Source organism: Podarcis muralis, chromosome 12 (assembly GCF_964188315.1).
Source record: "Podarcis muralis chromosome 12, rPodMur119.hap1.1, whole genome shotgun sequence".
NCBI lineage: Eukaryota > Metazoa > Chordata > Lepidosauria > Squamata > Lacertidae > Podarcis > Podarcis muralis.
Window position 1 is genome coordinate 58,595,759 of NC_135666.1, and position 22,185 is coordinate 58,617,943.

Genomic DNA, 22,185 nt, shown 5'->3' on the forward strand with positions numbered 1-22,185 from the left:
ATGGTCATGTGCTTATACCTTATGTGCTGTAAATTGCAGTCATGCCTAAGCTTGTTAAATTTCTAAGATGCTTTGAAATTGCTCTTCTTAACCCAGTTAACTTTGAAATATTCTGTTTTTGTAGTTGCATTTTTTGTTTTTCTGCAAATCTGGGAACTGCCACTGAAAAGCAGCATATAAATGGAAATAAATTATAAGCCTATGCTGTCAAAGGAAATTGCCTTGAATTTGCCCTGAAGTCTATAGCATGGAGTACTAATTGTACAGTAAATTATAAAACTTAGTTCACCAAGCCAGTAAGTTAGAAGAGGTGGTTGAAAACATACAAAATTGTACTCTTGATGAGAAATTACATCACTTTATTCATCTTCTTGACAGTATTCCCGCAGCTGCACTAGATCTCTTTGATTACATGCTTGCTTTGGATCCCAGCAAGCGCTGCACAGCTGAACAGGCACTTCAGTGTGAATTTCTGAGAGATGTGGACCCTTCAAAGATGCCTCCACCAGAGTAAGTACCCCTCTCTAGAGTTCATTTGCTACAGAAACAAGATTTTAATACTTCAGTTCTACTAGCAGGTGTCCTGTGATGCACGTTTTCAGTTTTTCTGCAACTGGGTGTGTGTATAAAATACATTATGAACATACTGTTGGAATGATGCTTCTAAACTTCATAAAACTTCCAGCATTTAATGGCTCTATAAGTAAGGAGGGTAGCTTTGGTATACAGTTGACTCACAACTTACCTGCATCTAACTTGTGCAAGTTCACTCGTTAACACTCTTGGCCGATCAAAATAAAACAAAGGTGTGTGTATCGGTGGGTGTGTGTGTGTGGGGGGGGAATAGTGGCAATCTCACCTGCCACTGTACACACTTTGGGCAAGCATTTGGAGGTGCAGGGAGAGTATGTTTTGACTATATGTCATTTTGGCCTTAGGCACTGTCCCTAGAACATAACTCCTGTATAAGTTGAGACTGCAATACCTGAATGACCACCTCTGCCCATGCAAACCATGACTCTGTGCTCATCACCTGAGGCCCTTCTTCTTGTGCTGCCTCCACGTGAGGTCTGGAGGGTGGCAACACGAGAATGGGCCTTTTCTGTAGTGGCTCCCTGTTTGTGGAATGCTCTCCACAGGGAGGTTTGCCTGACTCCTTCATTATATATTTTTAGATGCCAGGTGAATAATTTCCTCTTCAATCAGGCCTTCTGCTAATTAATATTCTACAGGCTTATAAATGTCTCTGTGGGAAAGGAGAGTTATTGGTTTGCTGTTTTACTTGTTTATATCCTGCGTTTTATTATGCGGGGGGGAGAGACAGACCCTATGACTTCCTGTGAACAAGCAGGTTCATTCTTGAAGCCAAGGTTTGTTCTTGGCTTAGTCCTTGTAGAAATAAACTATAAGTGTGTGTTTGTATGTAATACAAAGCCTGTTGCTTTGTCGTTTGTTTCTCAGTTTCCGTTAAGGTAGAGTGAAGCAGTTTTGATTTGAGCAGTTGACATGAGTATGCTTCATATGTACAAGACTATGGCTTACTGTTGCATGTGAATGGGGCCAGTGTGCTTCTTCTGCACACATGATGGAGAAAAGAACAAACTTGAAAAGATAATGTACAGGCACACACACCCTTTTGTTAACTTAAAATAATTTTGGCTACACCTAATATATGAGGAACATGACCATAAACATTTGCCTAAATGAGAAAGGTCAGCTGAGCTTGGCACCAAGATACCTCACATAGCTATTGAGTGGTGGAATTCATACCTCGTATCTTATTGCTGCAAAGCTCCTTAACAGCAAGTATTATCCTGTGTTGAACAGTTTTATTCCTGGTTTTTGTTAAGAAATGAAGGACACTGCGAAGCAGTGCCACAAGTTCAAGAGCCCTTAGATGTTTTTGTTTCGGGTATGAGGTCTTACTGACTCATCACTAAATCTCAGATGTTATGATCCTTTTTTTTTTTTTTTTTTACAGCCTTCCTTTATGGCAGGATTGCCATGAGCTATGGAGTAAGAAGCGCAGAAGGCAAAAGCAGATGGGCATGACCGATGATGCAACTAAAATTCCAAGGAAGGATTTGTCCTTGGGAATGGATGACAGCAGAGCCAACACACCCCAAGGCCTGCAGACCTCTTCTCAACTGAAAATGCAAGGCAGTTCTAACATAGCACTTGGTCAGTAATTTCTTATTGTTTAAATTCATGTACAGTTTCCCAAACAAATCTGCAGGGCAATGAAATTTAACTTGGGGTTTTGTAACAGTTTTTCTACAGGCAACCTGTGTATGTGCAGTCACATTCAGCTTGGTATATTTCTGTTGTAAGACAAATGTGGGTATGTCCCATTGACTTCATGTGAACATGTTGCAGGAACTGACCCCTTTGTAAAGAAGCTGCTTGTCACCAGATACCTTTGATGTGTCTGCATCTAATGCAGGGGTCGGCAAGGTTTATCTCTTGTGGAGATCGCTCCATGGGCCTGATCGCGTCTGCACAGATGCGATTTCCGGCACCGCAGAAGCCAGTCCCTGCTCCATGCTGTGCCGGTTTAGCGCAGCGCGTGGGGGCTTGCCAAGTGGGTGGCTCAGTTTGGAGGTGGCTCGTGGGCCGTTTAAACGATCCTCATAGGCCGCTTGTGGCCCATGGGCTGCAGGTTGCCAACCCCTGATCTAATGTCTTAGCTTCATTATCAGATTTGCCCAGTCAGCCTTGAAAATAATCAAGAGGAAAGGAAGATTGTTCACTTTACCTTTTATTGTTGCAGCCCATAAAGGAGAACAATAATTGACATATTTTTGTGCCAGACACAGAGAGCTGATCCCTTAGGAATTTATTGTCCCTCTTCTTTGCCACTGGAGTATTTATCTATTTTATTTATCTATTGCATTTATATACTGCCTTTTTCTTCCAAGGAGCTCAAGATGGTGTACATGGTCCTCATTTCATCATCACAACAACCCTGTGAGGTAGCTTAGCCTAAGAGATGCTGACTGGCCCAAGGGAGCTTCATGGCTGAGTAGGGTTTCGGACCCTGGTCTCACAGGTCATGGTCCAACACTAACCATTACTCCACGCAGGCTCAGAGTGTAGATCATGCTGAATATGCATATTATCTTCTAGCAGAGAAGAGGGCTTACACAAAATGGCGGTTGGCTCTGCATAGTCACCTGGTGGCAACAAGTAATTTTTTTAGCTTCTGTCTTGAGAATGTGTTTGTGTGTGCACATTCAACCACCCACCATAGCCTTTCTGGGCTATTCCATGATTTCTTGCCCTCGTGTCCTTTATGTTCAGTGACAGTTAGACGCAGCAAGCTGAACAAGAGGTAAGGTCATTAAGGATAGGGAAGTGTGGTTTTGCAACCAGACAACTAGGAATGTTTAGGAAATGGTGAGAGAAAACCATTCAAACATGTTTTCCTTTGTATGTCAAAATTTATTTTCAGATTATGTGGTCATTTTGCTGAGATAGTACCTTTTCCCAAGTGTAATGTACAAATTCATTTAATTTTTCTTGTTGAAAAACCCATCTGTGCTGGTGAATGCAAATATACACCTGATTTATGAGCTTCAGGTATAATAGGAAGAGAGTGAAAACTTAGAACAATTACTGTTCTGTGAGTTTGGATATAAAAGGAAAACAGAAACTTTCGTTCTCTTCCTCCCTAGAGTGTGTAGGATGCTCATTACGATATTCTAAGCCAAGGTTTAGGTAAACATCTGAACAGTCATTGTCAATTAATTTTGCTTTGGTCCTTACCTATGGTCATATTAAACACCTGTTTGTCTTTTGTTTTCAGTGAAAGGAGGCAGTGGACAGCCACTAAATCAAAATGAAGTGGCCATTCTCCTAAACCTGCTTCAGTCTAAATCCAGTATTAACATGGCACAATTTGCTCAAGTGCTGAATATTAAGGTGAATCCTGAGACTGAGCAACAGCTGAATAAAATAAATCTTCCAGCTAGCATTTTGGAAGCAGGAGAAAAACAGACTGAGCAGGAGCAGCAGCAGCAGCAGCAGCAGCAACAACAGCAGCAGCAGCAGCAACAGCAGCAGCAACAACAACAGCAACAGCAGCAGCAGCAGCTCCCACTGCCTCTCTCACCGGACCAGGAGCCTTTAAAACAAACTGCAGCCTCTTTGCCTCCTGCGCAGCCAGCTCAACTGACCCAAGCAAAGGTTGACACTGAGGTCACTCAAGCAGCTGTGCAGAGTGCGTTCACAGTTTTGCTATCTCAGCTACTAAAGACTCAGCAAGTGAAGCAAAAAGAAAACTTGTTAGAAGAAAAGGAGAATGGATCAGGAAATGAGATGCTATTACATCCCAGGCAACCTCCAGAACCAAGTACGCCTGCGTCTGGTGGCCCCTGGGAAGATGCAGAATCGCCAGTATCCATTTATCCCCATCTTATCAAATCATTATATGCACATGCAGGTAGGAGAGAATGTCTTTACTTGTTATGTGTGTTTTCTGCTGCTACTCCTGTCAAAAGTGGGTAAATAGTACAGTATTCTATAATGAAAATGGTCTGACGTAGGCCCTTGTAGTAGAAGCTCATTATTGCAGTATAACAGCATAAAATTGGGACCTGGCAATGTAACCTTTACAAACGGAGGCTGGAATCCAGGGAGTTGTACTTTTACAGTGGGGTGTTTGTTTTTTTACTTTGCAATATGGCATAGGGGCTTATTCCATAAGCTTTTGACACCCTCCTCACTTTCAAAAATGGTTTGGCATGCAGCAGGGGGGGGGGCTGTGGCTCATTCGAGCAAAACATGTCCTGACAAACCTTTGGCCTGCAAAGATCTTTTGATACTAGCCTGGGTGTAGTTGGTTCTGTTCCAGTCAGTGTAGTCAAAATTCACTGCCACATGAACAGCAAGGTATACAAATATTGAGAGTATATTAAAATAGAGCAAAGTCTTATAGTGATGTTTCATATCCACTCATTAGATGTGCTTATGGGACATGGATGGCACAATCCGCATCATGGGGTGAGCTCCCATTGCCCTGTCCCAGCTTCTGCCAGCCTAGCAGTTCGAAAATACACCAGTGCAAGTAGATAAATAGGTACTGCTGCAGCAGGAAGGTAAACAGCGTTTCCGTGTGCTCTGGCTTCCATCACGGTGTTCCATTGCACCAGAAGCGGTTTAGTCATGCTGGCCACATGACCCAGAAAGCTGTCTGTGAGATGAGCGCCACAACCCATAGTCACCTTTGACTAGACCTAACCAACCCTTTAACTTACGTGGTATTCATTTTCTTGCTCCAGACAAGGTCACTTACTTTGCTCCAGACAAAGTAATACTTTATTTCCAATGGAATCAATGAGGCTTTAACTTAAGTCCCATTGATTTTAATGTGACTACAGCATGACAGAATTCTCCAGCCTCTGATTGACATGCTGTAGGAAATGTATGTCTTTCTGTGATCAAATTTAAGACATTCAACAATGTACTCTTAATTTGTTGTTTGATGAACAATGGTTACAGATCTCATTCTGAATTCTTTAAAAATCCATTTAGGACAAGAGGACTTGGTCAGGCAACCTGAGATGAGACCCCAGACGCCAGAGGAACGACCTCGCATCTTGCCCCCAGACCAGCGCCCCCCTGAGCCCCCAGAACCACCACCTGTCACTGAAGAAGATCTTGATTATCGGACAGCGAACCAAAACCTGTCTTCACTTAGTAGCTCTTCAGGGATGGATCCTCATGCTGGAGTGAAAGCAGCTCTTCTACAGCTGCTTGCTCACCATCAGGCTCAAACAACGGAGAAACCAGCAACATCTAGTATGGATTTCCAATCAAGAGACTCTTTTGTAGCAGGTCCAGATTATAAGGATAGTTTTGGGTCATCTACATTCTCCTCTGCTCATTACAGCAGTAGTGATGGAATAGGAAGTGGATCGTCTGGGACACTAGAAAGGGGAAACTTCATTGGAAATTCAGATGTTCAGCCCTTGGAGACCTACAGTACTGCTTCATCTCACTCTAGTGGTGCCCCTCCGCCTCCTGCCTTTTCAGAACCATTTCATAGCTCAGTAACTGGTTATGGAGACATTTACCTCAACACTGGTCCCATGCTATTTAGTGGTGATAAGGACCATAGATTTGAATATAGCCATGGTCCCATCACAGTTCTGGGTAACAGTGGTGACACATGCACAGGGTCTGAAAGTACTCATTCCTTGTCCTCAAAGACACAGAACTATAGCTATGGAAGTAATTTACAAGAACCCCCTGGCAGTGTTAGCCACATGCATGGACAAACGTGGACTTCTCCTGCCCAAGGACCTGGATATTCACAAGGATACAGGGGACACATTAGCACATCCAGTGTCAGAGGACGAGGCAGAGGATTGCCATATTGAGCATCTGTTTCTTTCTTTTTCCCTCAGGCACATCGTTTTTACCTGGAAAGACTTCGTAGCTGTGATTTCAAAGCAGCAACCCAATAGACTTGAATAATGTTAATTCAACAGCTTTATTTTTATGTGGAAAAGGGTCTTGCATACAATAAGAAATTGCTTACAATTCATGCTGTTCTGAGAACCAGATAATTGATTGTACATCTTTGCAAATTCTAGCTATAAATTTTATATTTTGGCAGTTAAGTCGATGCTAAATTTAGGGACATCAGCTTTTTATGGCACATTGTCAGATCTGAACTATGCACACACTTGTGCTTTTTTTTGTAAGTTTGGACCAACTTTTATGTAAAAATTTTACAACAATCAAAGCAGGGCACTGATTTATTTGGTATTTCTTTTTACAAAACTACCTTTTAGTCAAAAAGTCACTGTCAGTCTTTGCACTGCTTTCAGTGTTATCTGTGGAAGGAGTTCTTTGTGCTCATTTCAGACAATAAAACACAGTCTTTCTTGATATAACAGTTTTATACATATTTGGGCATCGATTTGATTTACTTTCAAAGTCATTCGTCCAGTAAAATATCCTGTCCATCTTCCCAGCGTTTGTATAAAAACTGTTTTACTTGAATGGTAAGTGCCTTAACAATGTAAGCTTAAGGTCTGAAGAACATTTCATTAAATTCAAAAGGCTGTTGGAAGGTACTTTGTAGTTTGATACAAATATTTAATATTTACACTACATTCAGAGTAAATTATGGACAAGGGGAATAGATGGCATTCTTTATGGAATTCTTACAAGCAGTTAGAAAAGTCAAATTAGAAAAACTTTCTCTTTCCCAAATTACAGCTATCCCCTTAATGAATTAAGTGAAGAAAATTGAGAATGTATGGACAGTAATGAAGAAAGGTAGGTTTCCTTCCATTTTCTGTAAGAGCTCTTATTCTAATTCCTTTACCAAATAAAAGTTAGTGTCCTGTTTTATTCAAAATAGTCTTTTTATTAAAAAAACCACACAGAATAGCATATTGTTATATCAAATTAACAATAACTAGTTTTGTGTTTGAAAACTGACACCTGCTTTTTTCCACATAATTTGCTGCAGAATGTAACCAAAGTTACATAACCAGCATTTAATGCAATGAAATTAATAGGTAGTTAAGACTTCTTATGAAAACTGGGACTGTGCCAACCAATTCTGTATTAAACTATTCCACTAACTTGCTACTTGATTTGAATCTGTTTTGAAATTTCATCACATGTTCAGTCTAAAAGCAAAAGATGGTTCAAGAAGTACCACTCTGGCTCCAAAGATGATGATTTCCAGCAATATAAAATTGTTCTGTGAGAATGAGACTCAGCCAGGAGACTGACTAGGCTTTCTGTGTACTGAAATGTTTTTAAATGACCATATTGGAAAAACAGTTCCCAACTGATTATCCAGTTGATAAGTTAGTGCACATGTAGCTATTTTCTAAATATGTAATGTTTCTATGAACAAAATTACAAATGTAGTCTTGTCAGCTGTGACTTGAATCTTTTAGAAGCAAACCTAACATTGTCTGCTTCAAATTCTTGACTTAAGTGACTATTGCATTGTAGGGTGTCAAATTTGTTGGAACTCCCCTGTAAATATGACATTGGTCATCTGCAGTATCGTTTAGAGAATCCTGACTGAAAATAAAAGCAGCTAAACTGGAAGAAAATACTTAAGCTTAACAGCTTGTGTTGACGCATTTCATATAGAAGATGCTGGGTTTGGAACACATCTTCCTCAATAATTCAGTTTAGTAAAGGCCTGCTCAAAAGTGAGTAAAAACAGCAATAGCGCTATGCTAAAGCTTTTAATTAGTTAGTATCCTACCTCTTCCCACAGTTTCCATTCATGCACAATCTAGGAAAATAAAGATTGGTTCAGGTCCAGTTCTCTGGATTTCATTTTCTGATTGTAATTTCTGGTGCTGCATTGGAGCCCATTCCAAGTGGCTTCCTGCCTTGGACAATACTTTCCTTTGGGCATGTGGAAGAAAGAAGGGGCTCCAGTCTAGGCAGAACCCATGGCTTTTTAAGCTCCCTAGAACATGTTGTACACCCCACTTAATGCTACAGAGCCAAAGGGGAATCTATATTGGCAGTTTCAAAACTTGGGTAATACTTGGACTTGTGGATGTTGCTGGACTACAACTTCATCTGTAACCACAAGCCATAATGGCTTGAGGTAATGGGAATTAGAGTTCAACATTTGGAAGGCTATAGGTTCCCACACCCTGTTATTAAATACATGTTTGAATCAAACTGTTCTGATGTTCCCAAAATCCTGCAAACATGGACAAAGGCCAGCCTCTCCAAGTCAAGGGTTCAACGGCTTCTTGATGTTGGCATGCTCTTTTGAATATTCCATAAATCTGATGGAATCTGCTTCACTAAGGAAACAAAATCTAGAGCAGGGTTTCCCAAACTTGGGTCTCCCAACTGTTGCCAGACTACAACTCCCATCATCCCTAGCTAGCAGGATCAGTGGGAATGTATTCCAAAAACAGTTGGAGACCCAAGTTTGGGAAACCCTGATCTAGAGAGAGGTGCTTTGGGGATTCCAGTTCTGACATACATCAATATGTCTTCAGGAATAAGTCAAATATAATTTCATACAAGGGAAGCTTTATAGATTGACCTAAGAGGGTGGTAACTACCTGGTCAACTGCCTTTTTCAGTGTTCTTCAATTTTCTAAACCTTAAGAGAAGATAAGTGAAATAGCACTCTGTAGCACACTTGCTAACGAAAGCAAGTGGTAAAGCCTTCAATACAAGGAAGCCATATTTCTCTGTGCAGAAGGTAAGTATTCAAGACATCCATTGGCACCTAAAAGGAAGCATTCCTCTGTGTAACAAATTACTAGGGAGCATTTTTGATGTAATTTTGAGGACTGGTAGAATTCAGATTCTTCGCTATTAAAAACTATAGCTTAAATATAAGAAGTACAGACTTGGGAAACACATGAATGACATACAAATGAGCTATGCTTAAGATAATAATAATAATAATAATAATAATAATAATAATAATAATAATAATAATAATAATAACAACAACAACAACAACAATAATAATAATTTATTATTTATACCCCGCCCATCTGGCTGAGTTTCCCCAGCCACTCTGGGCGGCTCCCAATCAGTGTTAAAACAGTACAGCGTTACATATTAAAAACTTCCCTGAACAAGGCTGCCTTAAGATGTCTTCTGAATATCAGGTAATTATTTATCTCTTTGACATCTAATGGGAGGGCGTTCCACAGGGCGGGCGCCACTACCGAGAAGGCCCTCTGTCTGGTTCCCTGTAGCCTCACTTCTCGCAATGAGGGAACCACCAGAAGGCCCTCGGCGCTGGATCTCAGTGTCCGGGCTGAATGATGGGGGTGGAGACGCTCCTTCAGGTATACAGGACCGAGGCCGTTTAGGGCTTTAAAGGTCAGCACCAACACTTTGAATCGTGCTCGGAAACGTACTGGGAGCCAATGCAGGTCTCTCAGAACCGGTGTTATATGGTCCCGGCGGCCACTCCCAGTCACCAGTCTAGCTGCCGCATTCTGGATTAATTGCAGTTTCCGGGTCACCTTCAAAGGTAGCCCCACGTAGAGCGCGTTGCAGTAGTCCAAGCGTGAGATAACTAGAGCATGCACCACTCTGGCGAGACAGTTCGCGGGTAGGTAGGGTCTTAGCCTGCGTACCAGGTGGAGCTGGTAGACAGCTGCCCTGGACACAGAGTTAACCTGCGCCTCCATGGACAGCTGTGAGTCCAAAATGACTCCCAGGCTACGCACCTGGTCCTTTAGATGTTCCACACTAGATTTATATAAATTAGTAATAAGACTTGACAGAAGTAATATCACCCTGAAATTTATTACCTTTTACCTGTGTCTCAACCCAAGTTGAAAAGGATGCAATGCTTTTTTTCTCTTTCCAAAGTTTCTTCTACATTCTTTGTTCCTTAATGACACTATGGGACCCTCCATCCTGCCTCCTTACTGCTAGGCTGAGAGGGATTATGCCTAGGAAAAACGTCTTTTATTGCTGAATTACACTTGAGGATTCCGTACTGAAACCTCTACTTATGCCACCTCACCCCTTCTAGAGCTGGCAAAAGCTTGCTTTTATGTAGAGACAGCACTGTGATGGGTGGAGATTTGTTTAAAGTTGCAGGGACTGCCCAGCAATTCCTTTGTCATCAGATTGGTGATAATCTTCCCTTCTCATCTGATCTGCATGGATTAGTTCAAGAAGGGGACCTGTGTGTCTGTAGTCACAGCAGTTGTTGGCATGCAGTCCCTCGAGGAGTTGCTGGCCAAAATCGAATGCAAGCCTCTGGGCAAAAAAACACGGGTTGCTTGCAACCCTTGACGTAAACAGAAAACATGTTGAACATCTTCATAATGCACTTGCTTCTAATTTAGCCTCCACACACCCTCAGTTTACCTTAGCCTTTCCACCCTTCTTGTGGGTGGTAGCTGGAGGATTCTCCTACCTTGGAGGATTTTAAGCAGAGGTCGGATGGCCATCTGCCGTGTGTGATCGAATTGAGATTTCTGCATTAGGGGAGGTTGGACTTCCAAATCTACATTTCTATGAGACATTGAAAATGGGTTAGTTTAATAACCCAACAGTGTTTAAGGCATACCTTATTCAACAGTGTGGTAGCTGCTAACCAGACTGTCATATAGCACCTACTATTTGCCTTAGTTATTTCCTGTAAATCAAGTTACCTTGCATTAACCTCAATTGTAAACCATTTTTAATTGCTTCTCAAATGATAAAGTTGTATTAAATTCAGTTTATTTAAGAATAAAAGGAGAGATTACTCACATGAATTGGCTAAACAAGTAGAAGGGGTCTGCAGGTTACATTGGAACACTTAAAATCCACCAGTAACATACAGTGGTGCCTCGCAAGACGAAATTAATTCGTTCCACGAGTTTTTTCTTCTTGCGAGTTTTTCGTCTTGCGAAGCACGGTTTCCCATAGGAATGCATTGAAAATCAATTAATGCGTTCCTATGGAAACTGCCTTCAGACCAGGTCCGGGGACAGTCTGTCCCCGGACCTCTTCTGAAGGCAGGCCGGGGGGGGAACGGCAAGCTCCGGGGACAGAGGTGAAGGGGCAGCGCTCCTTCGCCTCTTTCCTCGAACCTCTTCTGTAGGCAGGTGGGGGGAGAACGGCTTTTCTTCCCACCGCCAGCCTTCAGAAGGCTGTTCTGAAGGCTGGCGGTAGGAAGAAAAGCCCTTCTCCCCCCACCGGACTTCAAAAGAGCTGCGGGAAGTCCGGCGGGGGTCCAAGGGATTCCCTCACTGCCGCCTGCGTTTAAAAGGACTCTGGGGAAAGCAGCGAAGCGCGCTGCTTTCCCCGAGCGCTTCTAAAGGTGGGCGGCGGTGAGGGAATCCCTTGGACCCCCGCCGGACTTCTCGCAGCTCTTTTGAAGTCCGGCGAGGGTCCAAGGGATTCCCTCCCAGCCGCCCGCGTTTAAAAGCACTCCGGGGAAAGCAACAAAGCGTGCCGCGCTTTGCTGCTTTCCCCGGAGTGCTTTTAAAGGCGGGGGCTGGGAGGGAATCCCAAGGACCCCCGCCGGACTTCCCGATGCTCTTTTGAAGTCCGGCGGGGGTCCAAGGGATTCCCTCCCAGCCGCCCGCCTTTTGAAGCGCTCGGGAAAAGCAGTGCGCTTCGCTGCTTTCCCCAGAGTGCTTTTAAACGCCGGCGGCGGTGAGGGAATCCCTTGGACCCCCGCCGGATTTCAAAAGAGCATCGGGAAGTCTTTGCTCCCCCCTGCCTGCCTTCAAAAGCCGTCTGGGATAGCGGAGAAACACGCTGCGCTTCTCCGCTGTCCCAGGAAGGCAGGCGGGGGGGAGCAAAGACTTTTGCCCCCCGCCGGCCTTCAGAAGAGGTCCAGGACCTCTTCTGAAGGCCGGCGGTGGGCGAAAGTCTTTGCTCCCGAAGGCCAGCATTTTAAAAGCGGTCCGTGATAGCGGGAAGCGCTTCCCTGCTATCGCGGACCGCTTTTAAAATGCTGGCGGTGGGGAGCAAAGCCTTTCGGCCCCGCCGGCCTTCCTGGACCTCTTCTGAAGGCCGGAGGGGGGGCGAAAGGCTTTGCTCCCCACCGCCAGCATTTAAAAGAGGTCCCCAGAGATTTCCCTATGGGCTTTCTTCTTGCGAAGCAAGCCCATAGGGAAATTTGTCTTGCGAAGTGCCTCCAAAACGGAAAACCCTTTTGTCTTGCGGGTTTTCCGTCTTGCGAGACATTCGTCTTGCGGGGCACCACTGTAGATGGTAGCTGTTCAAATGTTACAGCTCCCATGCGATGAACTGCTTGTCGGCAATTTCCACAGCCTTACATTGCATATAAACACAAGCTTTAGTAGTTTAAGATTATATGTTCTTAATGCAGGTTCTTGGCACTGCTAATTGCTTACTCAGATTTCAGAAGGCTAATCTGGTTTCAATGACTAGCAAATGCACGTGACTCATGAGTAATCATATGCGAAAATGGGATGTGTTTATTGTGAAAAGACTTGTCCCAAAACAATGTAAAACTGATGCTTCGATTTCAACAGCATCTTTATTTAAAAAATCAAAATCAAATCAAATCCATACCCTTTGGGAACATTTTGTATTATAGAAATCCAAAACAGTTGGTTATTTGATTTCTAAAAAGTACTAAACCTTAAACTGTGCTGATACACTTTTACATACATGCCCCCTGTAGCTTTTGAAGTTCACAATTTAGCCTGTTACACAGAGAACGCTGCATCATAGGCATTGGACATTATCCAACAGCTCTGAATGCAAACCTCTAAATCCTTTTTTAGAAGTAAATCTATTTGGGGGCGAGCTAAAAAAAAAAGTGTTATCTGAATGCACCTCTAAATTATATGCATAACCAACTCGTTGCTAGATTTCCTTTCCTTATTAAAATATTTAATTCCTCCATTAGATTTAAATTAGGAAAAATGTGAATGTTTATACTTTCCATTCCTGCTGGTATAGCAGCAGTAATATAAAATAAGTAGTCCAGAAGTTATAAGCACAGCTGGTGAATAAATCCACCGTGAAGGCTACAGAAATAAAGTCATGAAAAGCTGCAAGATTGGCAATTCTAATGTTAAACAATTTTAGCAGATATTGTGTAATAGCTTCTGTAACCTGCTTGTATTTACAGGCCGCAAGAAATTTCAATAGCATTACCTCTGGTATGACTTAACAAAAAGTAGTAAAGCATTTGTGAGTTTTACAAAACATTTACTTTATTTTAAAACTTTGTTCTAAAAATGTTCAAACCTAAAATATACCACTTTCTCAGCTTAATACTGTATAATATGGCATGGAAGAGATGAATATAAGAAACTGACACAGACTGATTTGCTGGTGACTAAAGAATACTTTGCTTTCCATAGGCTGATGTCCCACTTCCATATGGTCAGTTCAAATAAAAGCATTTCCTAAGTTCTTTATTACTTGCCATCTTACGTATGAAGGTTGGGCCCAGTTTTCTCACAGTTGTTTTTTCACTTGCATAAATGTTAACTGAAATACCTCCCCTTTTTGCCAGTGTATGTGGTTTGCTCACTGCTGTACTGCTGGTTAACATCCGTAACTGATACGGGCTCTAGGCCAGCCCAGGGGTCTTCAAGCATTGAAGGTTTGTAATAGTTTTCCACATCATCATTAGACACTCTTTTCTCTCTACCATGTGGTGTTCCCAATGGGGTAGATGTCCTGGGTGATCCCTTTGAGAGAAAAGCCATGAAGAAAAGGAGTAAACAGTCTAATTAGATGCCGAGCTTTCAGAAGGTGTTCAAGACCAGCTAAATGCTATAAGTTATTGTTTTTCTTTTAAAAGAAGTTTATTTTGTATAATCAGTAGCTGTCTGTGTAAACAGATGTTTTAAAGTGCTGTGGTAATTTGTATTTTGTTTGTCTTAGAACATAATACAGTGGTGCCTCGCAAGACGAAATTAATTCGTTCCGCAAGTCTCTTCGTCTTGCGAGTTTTTCGTCTTGCGATGCACGGTTTCCCATAGGAATGCATTGAAAATCAATTAATGCGTTCCTAGGGAAACCGCCTTCAGACCAGGTCCGGGGACAGTCTGTCCCCCGACCTCTTCTGAAGGCTGGGGGGGGGACGACACACACAAGGGCTTTTCTTCCCACCCCCAGCATTTTAAAAAACCCCGGGACAGCGGAGGACTTCTCCGCTGTCCGAGGCGATCTTAAAATGCTGGCGGGCAGCATTTTAAAATCGCCCCGGGACAGCGGAGGACTTCTCCGCTGTCCGGGGCGATTTAAAAGCCCCTGGGAAGGCAGGCAGGGGGGACAAAGACTTTTGCCCCCCGCCAGCCTTCAGAAGAGGTCCAGGACCACGTTCCGATGCCGGGCGGCGGGGGGAGGAGGTGTCCCCGCCCCGCCGCCAGGCTTCGGAGGAGGTCCGAGGACAGCGGGGAAGACGCGCTGCGCTTCCCCGCTGTCCCGGAGATTTCCCTATGGGCTGTCGTCTTGCGAAGCAAGCCCATAGGGAAATTCGTTTTGCGAAGCGCCTCCAAAACGGAAAACCCTTTCGTCTAGCGGGTTTTCCGTCTTGCGATGCGTTCGTCTTGCGAGGTACCACTGTATAGTGTAAATTCTGTGACTACAGAAGGTGCAAATAGTAAGTCTGTATCAAAGCAAGTACAGGTTATAAACAGCTGCATCTTTTAACGTTCAAAACAAATTGGCTGGTTTTCAAAGATACTCAAGGGCTTTCAGTGCCATGGCATTTCAATTTCCATTTCCAGGTACAGCTTGTGACAATCTCATATTGCTTCAAGGGTACCCTGATTCCGATGGAGGCACAAGAGGCTGCAGTGGGAGGGAAGGCTGATAAATCCCTGTGTGTGGTGTAAGCCTTGTAAACAGCCTGTTGGGTACAATTTGTGGGGATGATAGCAAGCAGCCAACTGGGCTTTGAATGCAACATTTGTGTAATTCAGGTTTGGAAAGACCCACGCATATGCTCTCTCAGGTGCAGGAGCTTCCTGCAGTCAATCAGAAACCATGCTTTGGTTTCCGAATGTTTTGGAAGTCGAACGGACTACCTGAACCGATTCCATTTGACTTCCAAGGTATGACTGTATTATACAAGTTAGATACATTCTAGGTAGAAAGCTCACAACATAAGTATCCATTTTAGATTCTATGAACCACACCTACAGGGAGTGGATTATGTTCTATATAAATCAGTGGAATATAGCTGTTTTAGTCTCAGAAACTATGTTTCCCATTTTAAACTAGGAGCACTTAATTTTCAAACAACAAACTTTCACCAGTTCATCAATTTTCTTCCCAGTCTTGCTAAATTAACAGTGTCTTAATTTGGCAGGTTTGGAAAACAAGCACATGTTTTAATCCAATTATAGCAGCTCCTGCTTATGAGTTCATTTTTGTTTTGTTAATATATTACTAAGCACCACTGGTTAGGTTTGATTTCAAACCTATTTAGTACTTCCTAAAATTTAGAACTTGCATTTATCAGTTGGTCTAATAAAATGATTTTTCTTACTTGGCTCTTGGTGTAAAGAGCCAACACTTGCCTCCAAGACTTTTGTGGCAACCTGGGCCTGCAATGGCCAGTAACACATATTTTTCAGAAAATCTTTAACTGGAAAACTTTCTGTTTGTATCAGAAAACTTTCTGATGTCTCAGCACAGGAGTGCGGTTGGAACTCAAACTCTCAGGAATGATAGGAGCTGTGCTCCACATCTAGAGGACCACCGCGATAGCCACCAAGAGAGGGATCGAATTCAATACATTTATTTTACTTGCATTTAGAAAACAACGCAAAACTTTGGAATTGACCAGCTTGCCAGATATTGTACTGCATTCAGTTTCTCCTCTCTAGTAACCAGGCTGCAGATGATTTGTCACCAATTTGCAAAACTGTCTCCCTCGGGAGGTGGCGGACTCTCCTTCCTTGGAGATATTTAGGAAGAGGTTGGGTGAGTGCCATCGGTCATGGATGCTTCAGCTGAGATTTTCCTGCATGGTTCGACTAGATGACCTCGGCAGGACCAGATTCAGGTCTGATGAGGCCCTAAGCTACTGAAGGTAATAGAGCCCTTTATATGTCCAGCTGTCCTTGGTCAACAACAAATTGTTGCTGTTTTTTGTGTCGAATATACAGTGGACCCTCCGGATACGAACTGAATTCATTCTGGGGGTCTGTGCACTACCCCAAAAAGGTAACTAAAGGTGCCACTTCTGCGAATGTTTTCTGGGTTCGTAACCTGAAAGTAACAAAACCAGAGCGGTACAAAACTGGAGGGTCCACAGTTTTAGGTCCAGATGTATGGACCTAATAGGTATCTAAAGCCATTTGCGCATAATGAAATATGTATTTTATCAAAGCAATTGTTGAACTGCTTGTTTCCTGCTTGGCAGGGGGTTGGATTCGATGGCCCTTGTGGTCTATTCCAACTCTATGATTCTATGAACTGAAATAGAATTAGGAAGTAGTATATTAATGGTGGATTTTTTTGGGGGGGGGAGCAAGAGAGTGGGGCCCTATAAAGCTTATTTAGCTTATGCGTAAATCGGGACCCCTTTCCTCAGTTCTATTCTTCCAATGGCAGTTGGAAAGGGCACCTGAGGGTCATCCACCCCCCCCCCCCAGCCATGGGATGGGACCCGGCTGCTTCCCTACCTGGCTGAATCTCCGGAAGCCCCCGGAGTGCCGCTGCTTGAAAGGCGGCGGCTGGTGCTGCTGCTGGAAGGCTCCTCCTCCTCCGGGGGACCTGCCGCCCCCGCCGTAGGGAGCGTAGCCGCCGCCGGCGGGGCTGGCGCTAAGGGGCCTGCGCGGCGAGGGGCCCCCGAAGTCGTAGGGCCGCGCGCGGTGCCCGTAGGGGGGCGTGTGCCGGGGGCTCCCGTAGCCCTGAGGGGAGCCCGGGAAGGGAGGGCCGCCGCCTCTGTCGGGGTGGGGGCCGCGGAAGCCGCCGGAGCAGGGGGGCGTGGGGGGCCGGAAGCCCGGCCGGTACATGGCGGCAGCCGGCGGCGGACGACCCGCGGGAGACCTTCCGGGGGGCGGGGCTCCCGCGAAGCGGCTGCAGGAAGGTCCGCCGCCCGCCGGCCCCGCCCGCAACCGCGCCCCGCGCCCATCGTTCCGCGCGAAACATGGTTCCGGCCCTCTCTCGCCGCCTTGGCGGGTCCCTGAGGTGGAGCTGAAGGGGAGGTGGAGGCCCCATTGGCAAGCATGCGGCTTCGCTATGCACAGAGGCAGGGCCGGGTTTACGTGTAAGCTTAGGGCCCCACTCTTTTGGGCCCCCCAAAAAAATTTAAAGGGGAAAAAATGGATGTACATTTCCAAAATATAAGATAAAAAATGAAACCAAAATATAAGATAAAAAATGAAACCTACACAATAGTTTTGTGTTGTGTTGGCTCCTATGATGTAAGCCAGGCTTCCTCAACCTCTGCCCTCCGCATGTTTTTGAGACTACAATTCCCATCATCCCTGACTACTGGTCCTGCTGGCTAGGGATCATGGGAGTTGTAGTCCAAAAACATCTGGAGGGCCGAGGTTGAGGAAGCCTGATAAGTAATGGGCCTGGCCTGCTAGCCTGCTCCCTAAAATATCACCGGTTTGCTCATTTCTATATATAGGGTGCCTACATTATGCATGTGCAAATGGCTTTAGATACCTATTGGGTCCATAAATTACCATATAGCATATATACAACACAAAAAACAGCGACAATTTGTTGTTGACAAAGGACAAGTGGACATACAAAGGGCCACATTGTCTTCAGTAGTTTAGGGCCTCATCAAACCTAAATCTGGCCCTGCACAGAGGTTATTCGCTCGGCTGGTTTTGCAGGGCATTTGATCATGCACACAGTCATCCACATGGCACCGAAAACAAACATGGAAATCTTTTATGTGGCCAATTCAGCTCACACTCACAGGGTATAACTTCAGCCTAAAGGGTTGTTGTTGTTCTTGTTAACTCCATTTAGCTCCCAACTAAGCATGCAAAGGATGGCAGCCTCAGATTTGTTTGTACTTGTTTGGACATTTTAAGAAGTAAATGCCATTGAACTCAGGCATTTACCTTCCCCGCTAAACTGAGGTGAAACAGAGGATGGCATAGGGCTGAGGTGAAGCTCCCCAAACCTTGATTAAGTTCTAACACTTACATTATCTTGAAATTATGGGCGCCTTGCACCCAGAAGCTCTGGCAACCCAAAACAACACAGAGTTGTCACAATCTGGAGGGGAAACAGGTGGATATTTCCCCAGCACGTAGAGAGAATAGGATACATAGAGGGCCATCAGACATATGTTGAAAGGCACAAAGCCTCTGTCCTAGGTTAAAAAATAAAAAAGCAGAATAGTTGACGCCAACCTTATAAATGTATGTATAAGTGTTGGCTGGCTACTGGGCTGAAAGATCCAATGACCAATAAAGAGCCTGAAATTCACACTTGAGTATATTTCACCTACCCCTCTCCTACTCCTGTTTGCCCATTCAAGCAGGTGAGACCGTGGGGGGGGGGGGGTTGGCCCTTAGCAAAGATGAAATGTATAAACAGCTATATAGATATATGTAGATATCTATATAGATATTATTTCCTTCAACATTTATCCGAGGAAAATAAGGACGTCCTAAGGAATAGAGGGACATTATGGGATCAAATCAGTAAATCCGGTCTTCTATAAATCCAGAACTGTCACTGGAAAATAGGGACTCTATAGATACATATTTATATATTTTGGGTGTGTGTGTGTATCCAGTGCTTTTCTTCTGGGGGGACGCGTGGGCACACATACCCCTAAACATTTTGTGAATATTTGTACTTTTGTCCATTGTATTTATTTTTCCCAATTTGAACTATAAAACGGTGATTCTATTGAGTCAAAATGACAGTACCCCTAAACATTTTTTTTTAATAAAAAAGCACTGTATATAATATATCTCTAGACACCGATATCGTTTTACATTTGTGTGTGCATGCTATATTGTATCTATAGTGTATCTAGTAACAGATATATAGTTTTAATTCCATCAATGTTTAACTGCTGTCTTAACGCTTGGTTCCCCCCTCCCTCCCCTCGTCGTTAAGCTGTCCTTATTTGTTATCTTACAGATAGGTAGCCGTGTTGGTCTGCCATAGTCAAAACAAAAAAAATCCTTCCAGTAGCACCTTAAAGACCAACTAAGTTAGTTCTTGGTATGAGCTTTCGTGTGCATGCACACAAGAAGTGTGCATGCACACGAAAGCTCATACCAAGAACTAACTTAGTTGGTCTTTAAGGTGCTACTGGAAGGATTTTTTTTGTTTGTTATCTGTAAGCCGTCTGGGGGGGGGGGAGGGGAGGCGGGGTATAAACAAACGCATAACAACGACGATGGGGGCAAGGGGGGGGTGTCCCTTTGCGCCTGCGTCCTCCGCCTCTCCCTCCCCAGCCGAGCGGAGCCTGGAGCGCGCAGGGCGGCTGCGCGGGAGGCGCACGCGGCGGGGAACTTGGGGCCAGAGTCCAGAAGTTCTGCCCAAGTGGGCGCTGCTGCTGCTGGTGGTGCAGCTGGTGGCCTCGCAGCCTTGCCCTGGCCCGGGCTGCTTCCGCAGGGATGCTGGGCGCTGCTCTGGGCCGGGGGAGCCGGCGCCTGCTGCGCCCCCCGCCGCCCGCCAGGCTCCCCTCCCAGGGGCAGCGGCGCGGAAGCTGCCTCCTCCCTCCAGGTAGCCGCTTTTACGCGTCTCAAATGCAGCGGAGCCGGGGGGGGGGGGCTGCGGGGGTCGGGAGCGCGCCCGGCGCGCGCCCGCGAGAGGAAAAAAAAGGGGGGGCTGGGAGATTCAAAGTTTGAGGGAAGCAGCTGCCCCCCTCGTGGTCCAAGCCGAGGAAGCGTGTGCCCACCATAGCTGTCAACGTTTCCCTTTTTAAAAGGGAAATTCCCTTACCTTGGGTTACATACGCTTCAGGTTACAGTCTCCGCTAACCCAGAAATAGTACCTCGGGTTCAGAACTTTGCTTCAGGATGAGAACAGAAATTGTGTTCCGGCGGTGCAGCAGCAGCAGGTGGCCCCATTAGCTAAAGTGGTGCTTCAGGTTAAGAACAGTTTCAGGTTAAGAACGGACCTCCGGAACGAATTAAGTACTTAACCCGAGGTGCCACTGTATTCCGAATAGGATTACTCGCAAGAAAAGGGAAAAGTTGACAGCTATGGTGCTCACGCAGTTCACTGAGGAGAGTGGCGCACACAAACACAGGCGAGGCCAGGTCTACTCAGAAGTATCGCAGAATCACAGCTTGGTAAACTTGGAAGGGAGCCCGAGGGTCATCTAGTCCAACCCCCTGAATTGCGGGAATCTCGGCACACAGCTCCCCCATCCAGTTCGAAACCCTGTTGAAATTGTTGAGGATTACACACGGGTAAGTGGGCACAGGATTGCAGCCACGGTCACGGCTTTCTGGGAAAGCAGCCCGTTCTGTGCTCTGCTGTTGTTATTACATATTATATGTATGGACAAAACAAAAAAAATTCCTTCCAGTAGCACCTTAAAGACCAACTAAGTTTAGTTGGTCTTTAAGGTGCTACTGGAAGGAATTTTTTTTGTTTTGACTATGGCAGACCAACACGGCTACCTATCTGTAACTGGATATATGTATGGAGTCTGGGATAGCTCAGTTGGTAGAGCACGAGACGCATAATTCGTGGTCATGGGTTCGAGGTCCACATTGGGAAAAAGATTCCTGCAGTGCAGGGGGTTGGACTAGATGACCCTCATGGCCCCTTACAGTTCTAGAGTTCTTTGATTAAGGGACTCAGGACAGCTTGCATATAAAAAATAGAACAGAAAAAAGCAATATTTAAGAAGCAACTAAGCACTGATAGAAGTAAAACCCTATACATTTAGAAAATATATTAAAACCATATAAAACATTGCAGTAAAAGCAGCAATGCACCAGCCCTTTCGTTAAAAGCTGTCAATTTCCAAAAGCCTGTAGGAACAACAACAAAAAAAGACTTCACCCATTATTGTTTTCTCATAGGTAAATTACTGCTGAGCTTAGTAAGATCCCAGTTTTACTAAGAAGTCCCACTGAATTCACATGGGTTTACTTCCAGCCAGACATTGCTGGGCTATCTCTACAAATTGCATTGAATAATGTTTGTGGCAAAGCCACAAACTTAACAGAGAATTATGATGCAGATTTCTTATAATGCAGACCTTCGGAACACTTTGCCCACCCCTCAGACAGAGAATTCATTAAAGGTTTAAGGCAGGGATGATTAATCTGCCCCCCTCCTGCTTTCGCAATGTTTGACTTTAGCTCTCAGCAGCCCCATCCAAGATGGCCCAGCGTCAAGGATGATGGCAGTTGTAGTCCTGTAACATCTAAATGGCCACAGGCTCACCGTCCCTAGTTTAAGGGTAGATTCCAAGTACAGTATGTTATTCATTGGCTCGATCCTTGTGGACTCTTGACCCACCGATATACAGTGGTACCTTGGTTTAAGAACAACTTAGTTTATGATCAACTTGGATTAAGAACATTGCAAACCTGGAAGCAGGTGTTTTGGTTTGTGAACTTTGTCTTGGAATTAGAACATGTTTCACTTTCTGTTGAGTGTGTTGCATTTGTAAATGGAGTCCCTGCTGCTATGGGAAAGCACGCCTTGGTTTAAGAACGCTTTGATTCAAGAACGGACTTCTGGAATGGATTAAGTTCGTAAACCAAGGTACCATTGTAGTTAGTCCTTCCAACTGCAGGTGCCAGAGACTAAACTTTA

At 44.5% G+C, this 22,185-nt stretch overlaps 3 protein-coding genes across 9 annotated transcripts in view; 2 read left to right on the forward strand and 1 right to left on the reverse strand.

The window, feature by feature from the left end:
* The window catches only part of CDK13 (cyclin dependent kinase 13), a 37,860-nt gene extending 29,763 nt beyond the window's left edge, over positions 1-8,097 (forward strand). Inside the window, exons 11-14 of the mRNA XM_028749819.2 lie at positions 379-510; positions 1,982-2,181; positions 3,806-4,441; positions 5,533-8,097. Coding sequence (XP_028605652.2) covers positions 379-510; positions 1,982-2,181; positions 3,806-4,441; positions 5,533-6,380 — 1,816 coding nt within the window. The 3' untranslated portion in view covers positions 6,381-8,097. The remainder of the gene's footprint in view (positions 1-378; positions 511-1,981; positions 2,182-3,805; positions 4,442-5,532) is intronic.
* Positions 8,098-13,641: 5,544 nt separating this feature from the next.
* On the reverse strand, positions 13,642-17,432 carry MPLKIP (M-phase specific PLK1 interacting protein). The gene is made up of 2 exons (XM_028750516.2): positions 17,100-17,432; positions 13,642-14,150 (listed from the first exon to the last, which is right to left on the reverse strand). Exons 1-2 carry the CDS (start codon positions 17,430-17,432, stop codon positions 13,944-13,946), a joined length of 540 nt encoding a protein of 179 aa, XP_028606349.2. The 3' UTR covers positions 13,642-13,943.
* Positions 17,425-22,185, forward strand: part of SUGCT (succinyl-CoA:glutarate-CoA transferase) — a 287,447-nt gene continuing 282,686 nt past the window's right edge. For 5 of the 7 annotated variants that reach the window (XM_077916528.1, XM_028750513.2, XM_077916531.1 and 2 more), the window contains exon 1: positions 17,425-17,686. In XM_077916528.1, coding sequence (XP_077772654.1) covers positions 17,431-17,686 — 256 coding nt within the window. In that variant the 5' untranslated portion in view covers positions 17,425-17,430. Of the gene's footprint in view, positions 17,687-19,868; positions 20,131-22,185 lie in introns of those variants that run through there. The other 2 variants (XM_077916530.1, XM_028750515.2) reach the window with 2 other exon arrangements.

Coding starts and splice junctions, on each gene's coding strand:
- MPLKIP (XM_028750516.2), bottom strand. CDS start 17,432: ATGTACCGGCCGGGCTTCCGGCCCCCCACGCCCCCCTGCTCCGGCGGC. Junction 14,151..17,099: donor GCTTCCGGAGATTCAGCCAG/GTAGGGAAGCAG, acceptor TTTCTCTCAAAG/GGATCACCCAGGACATCTAC.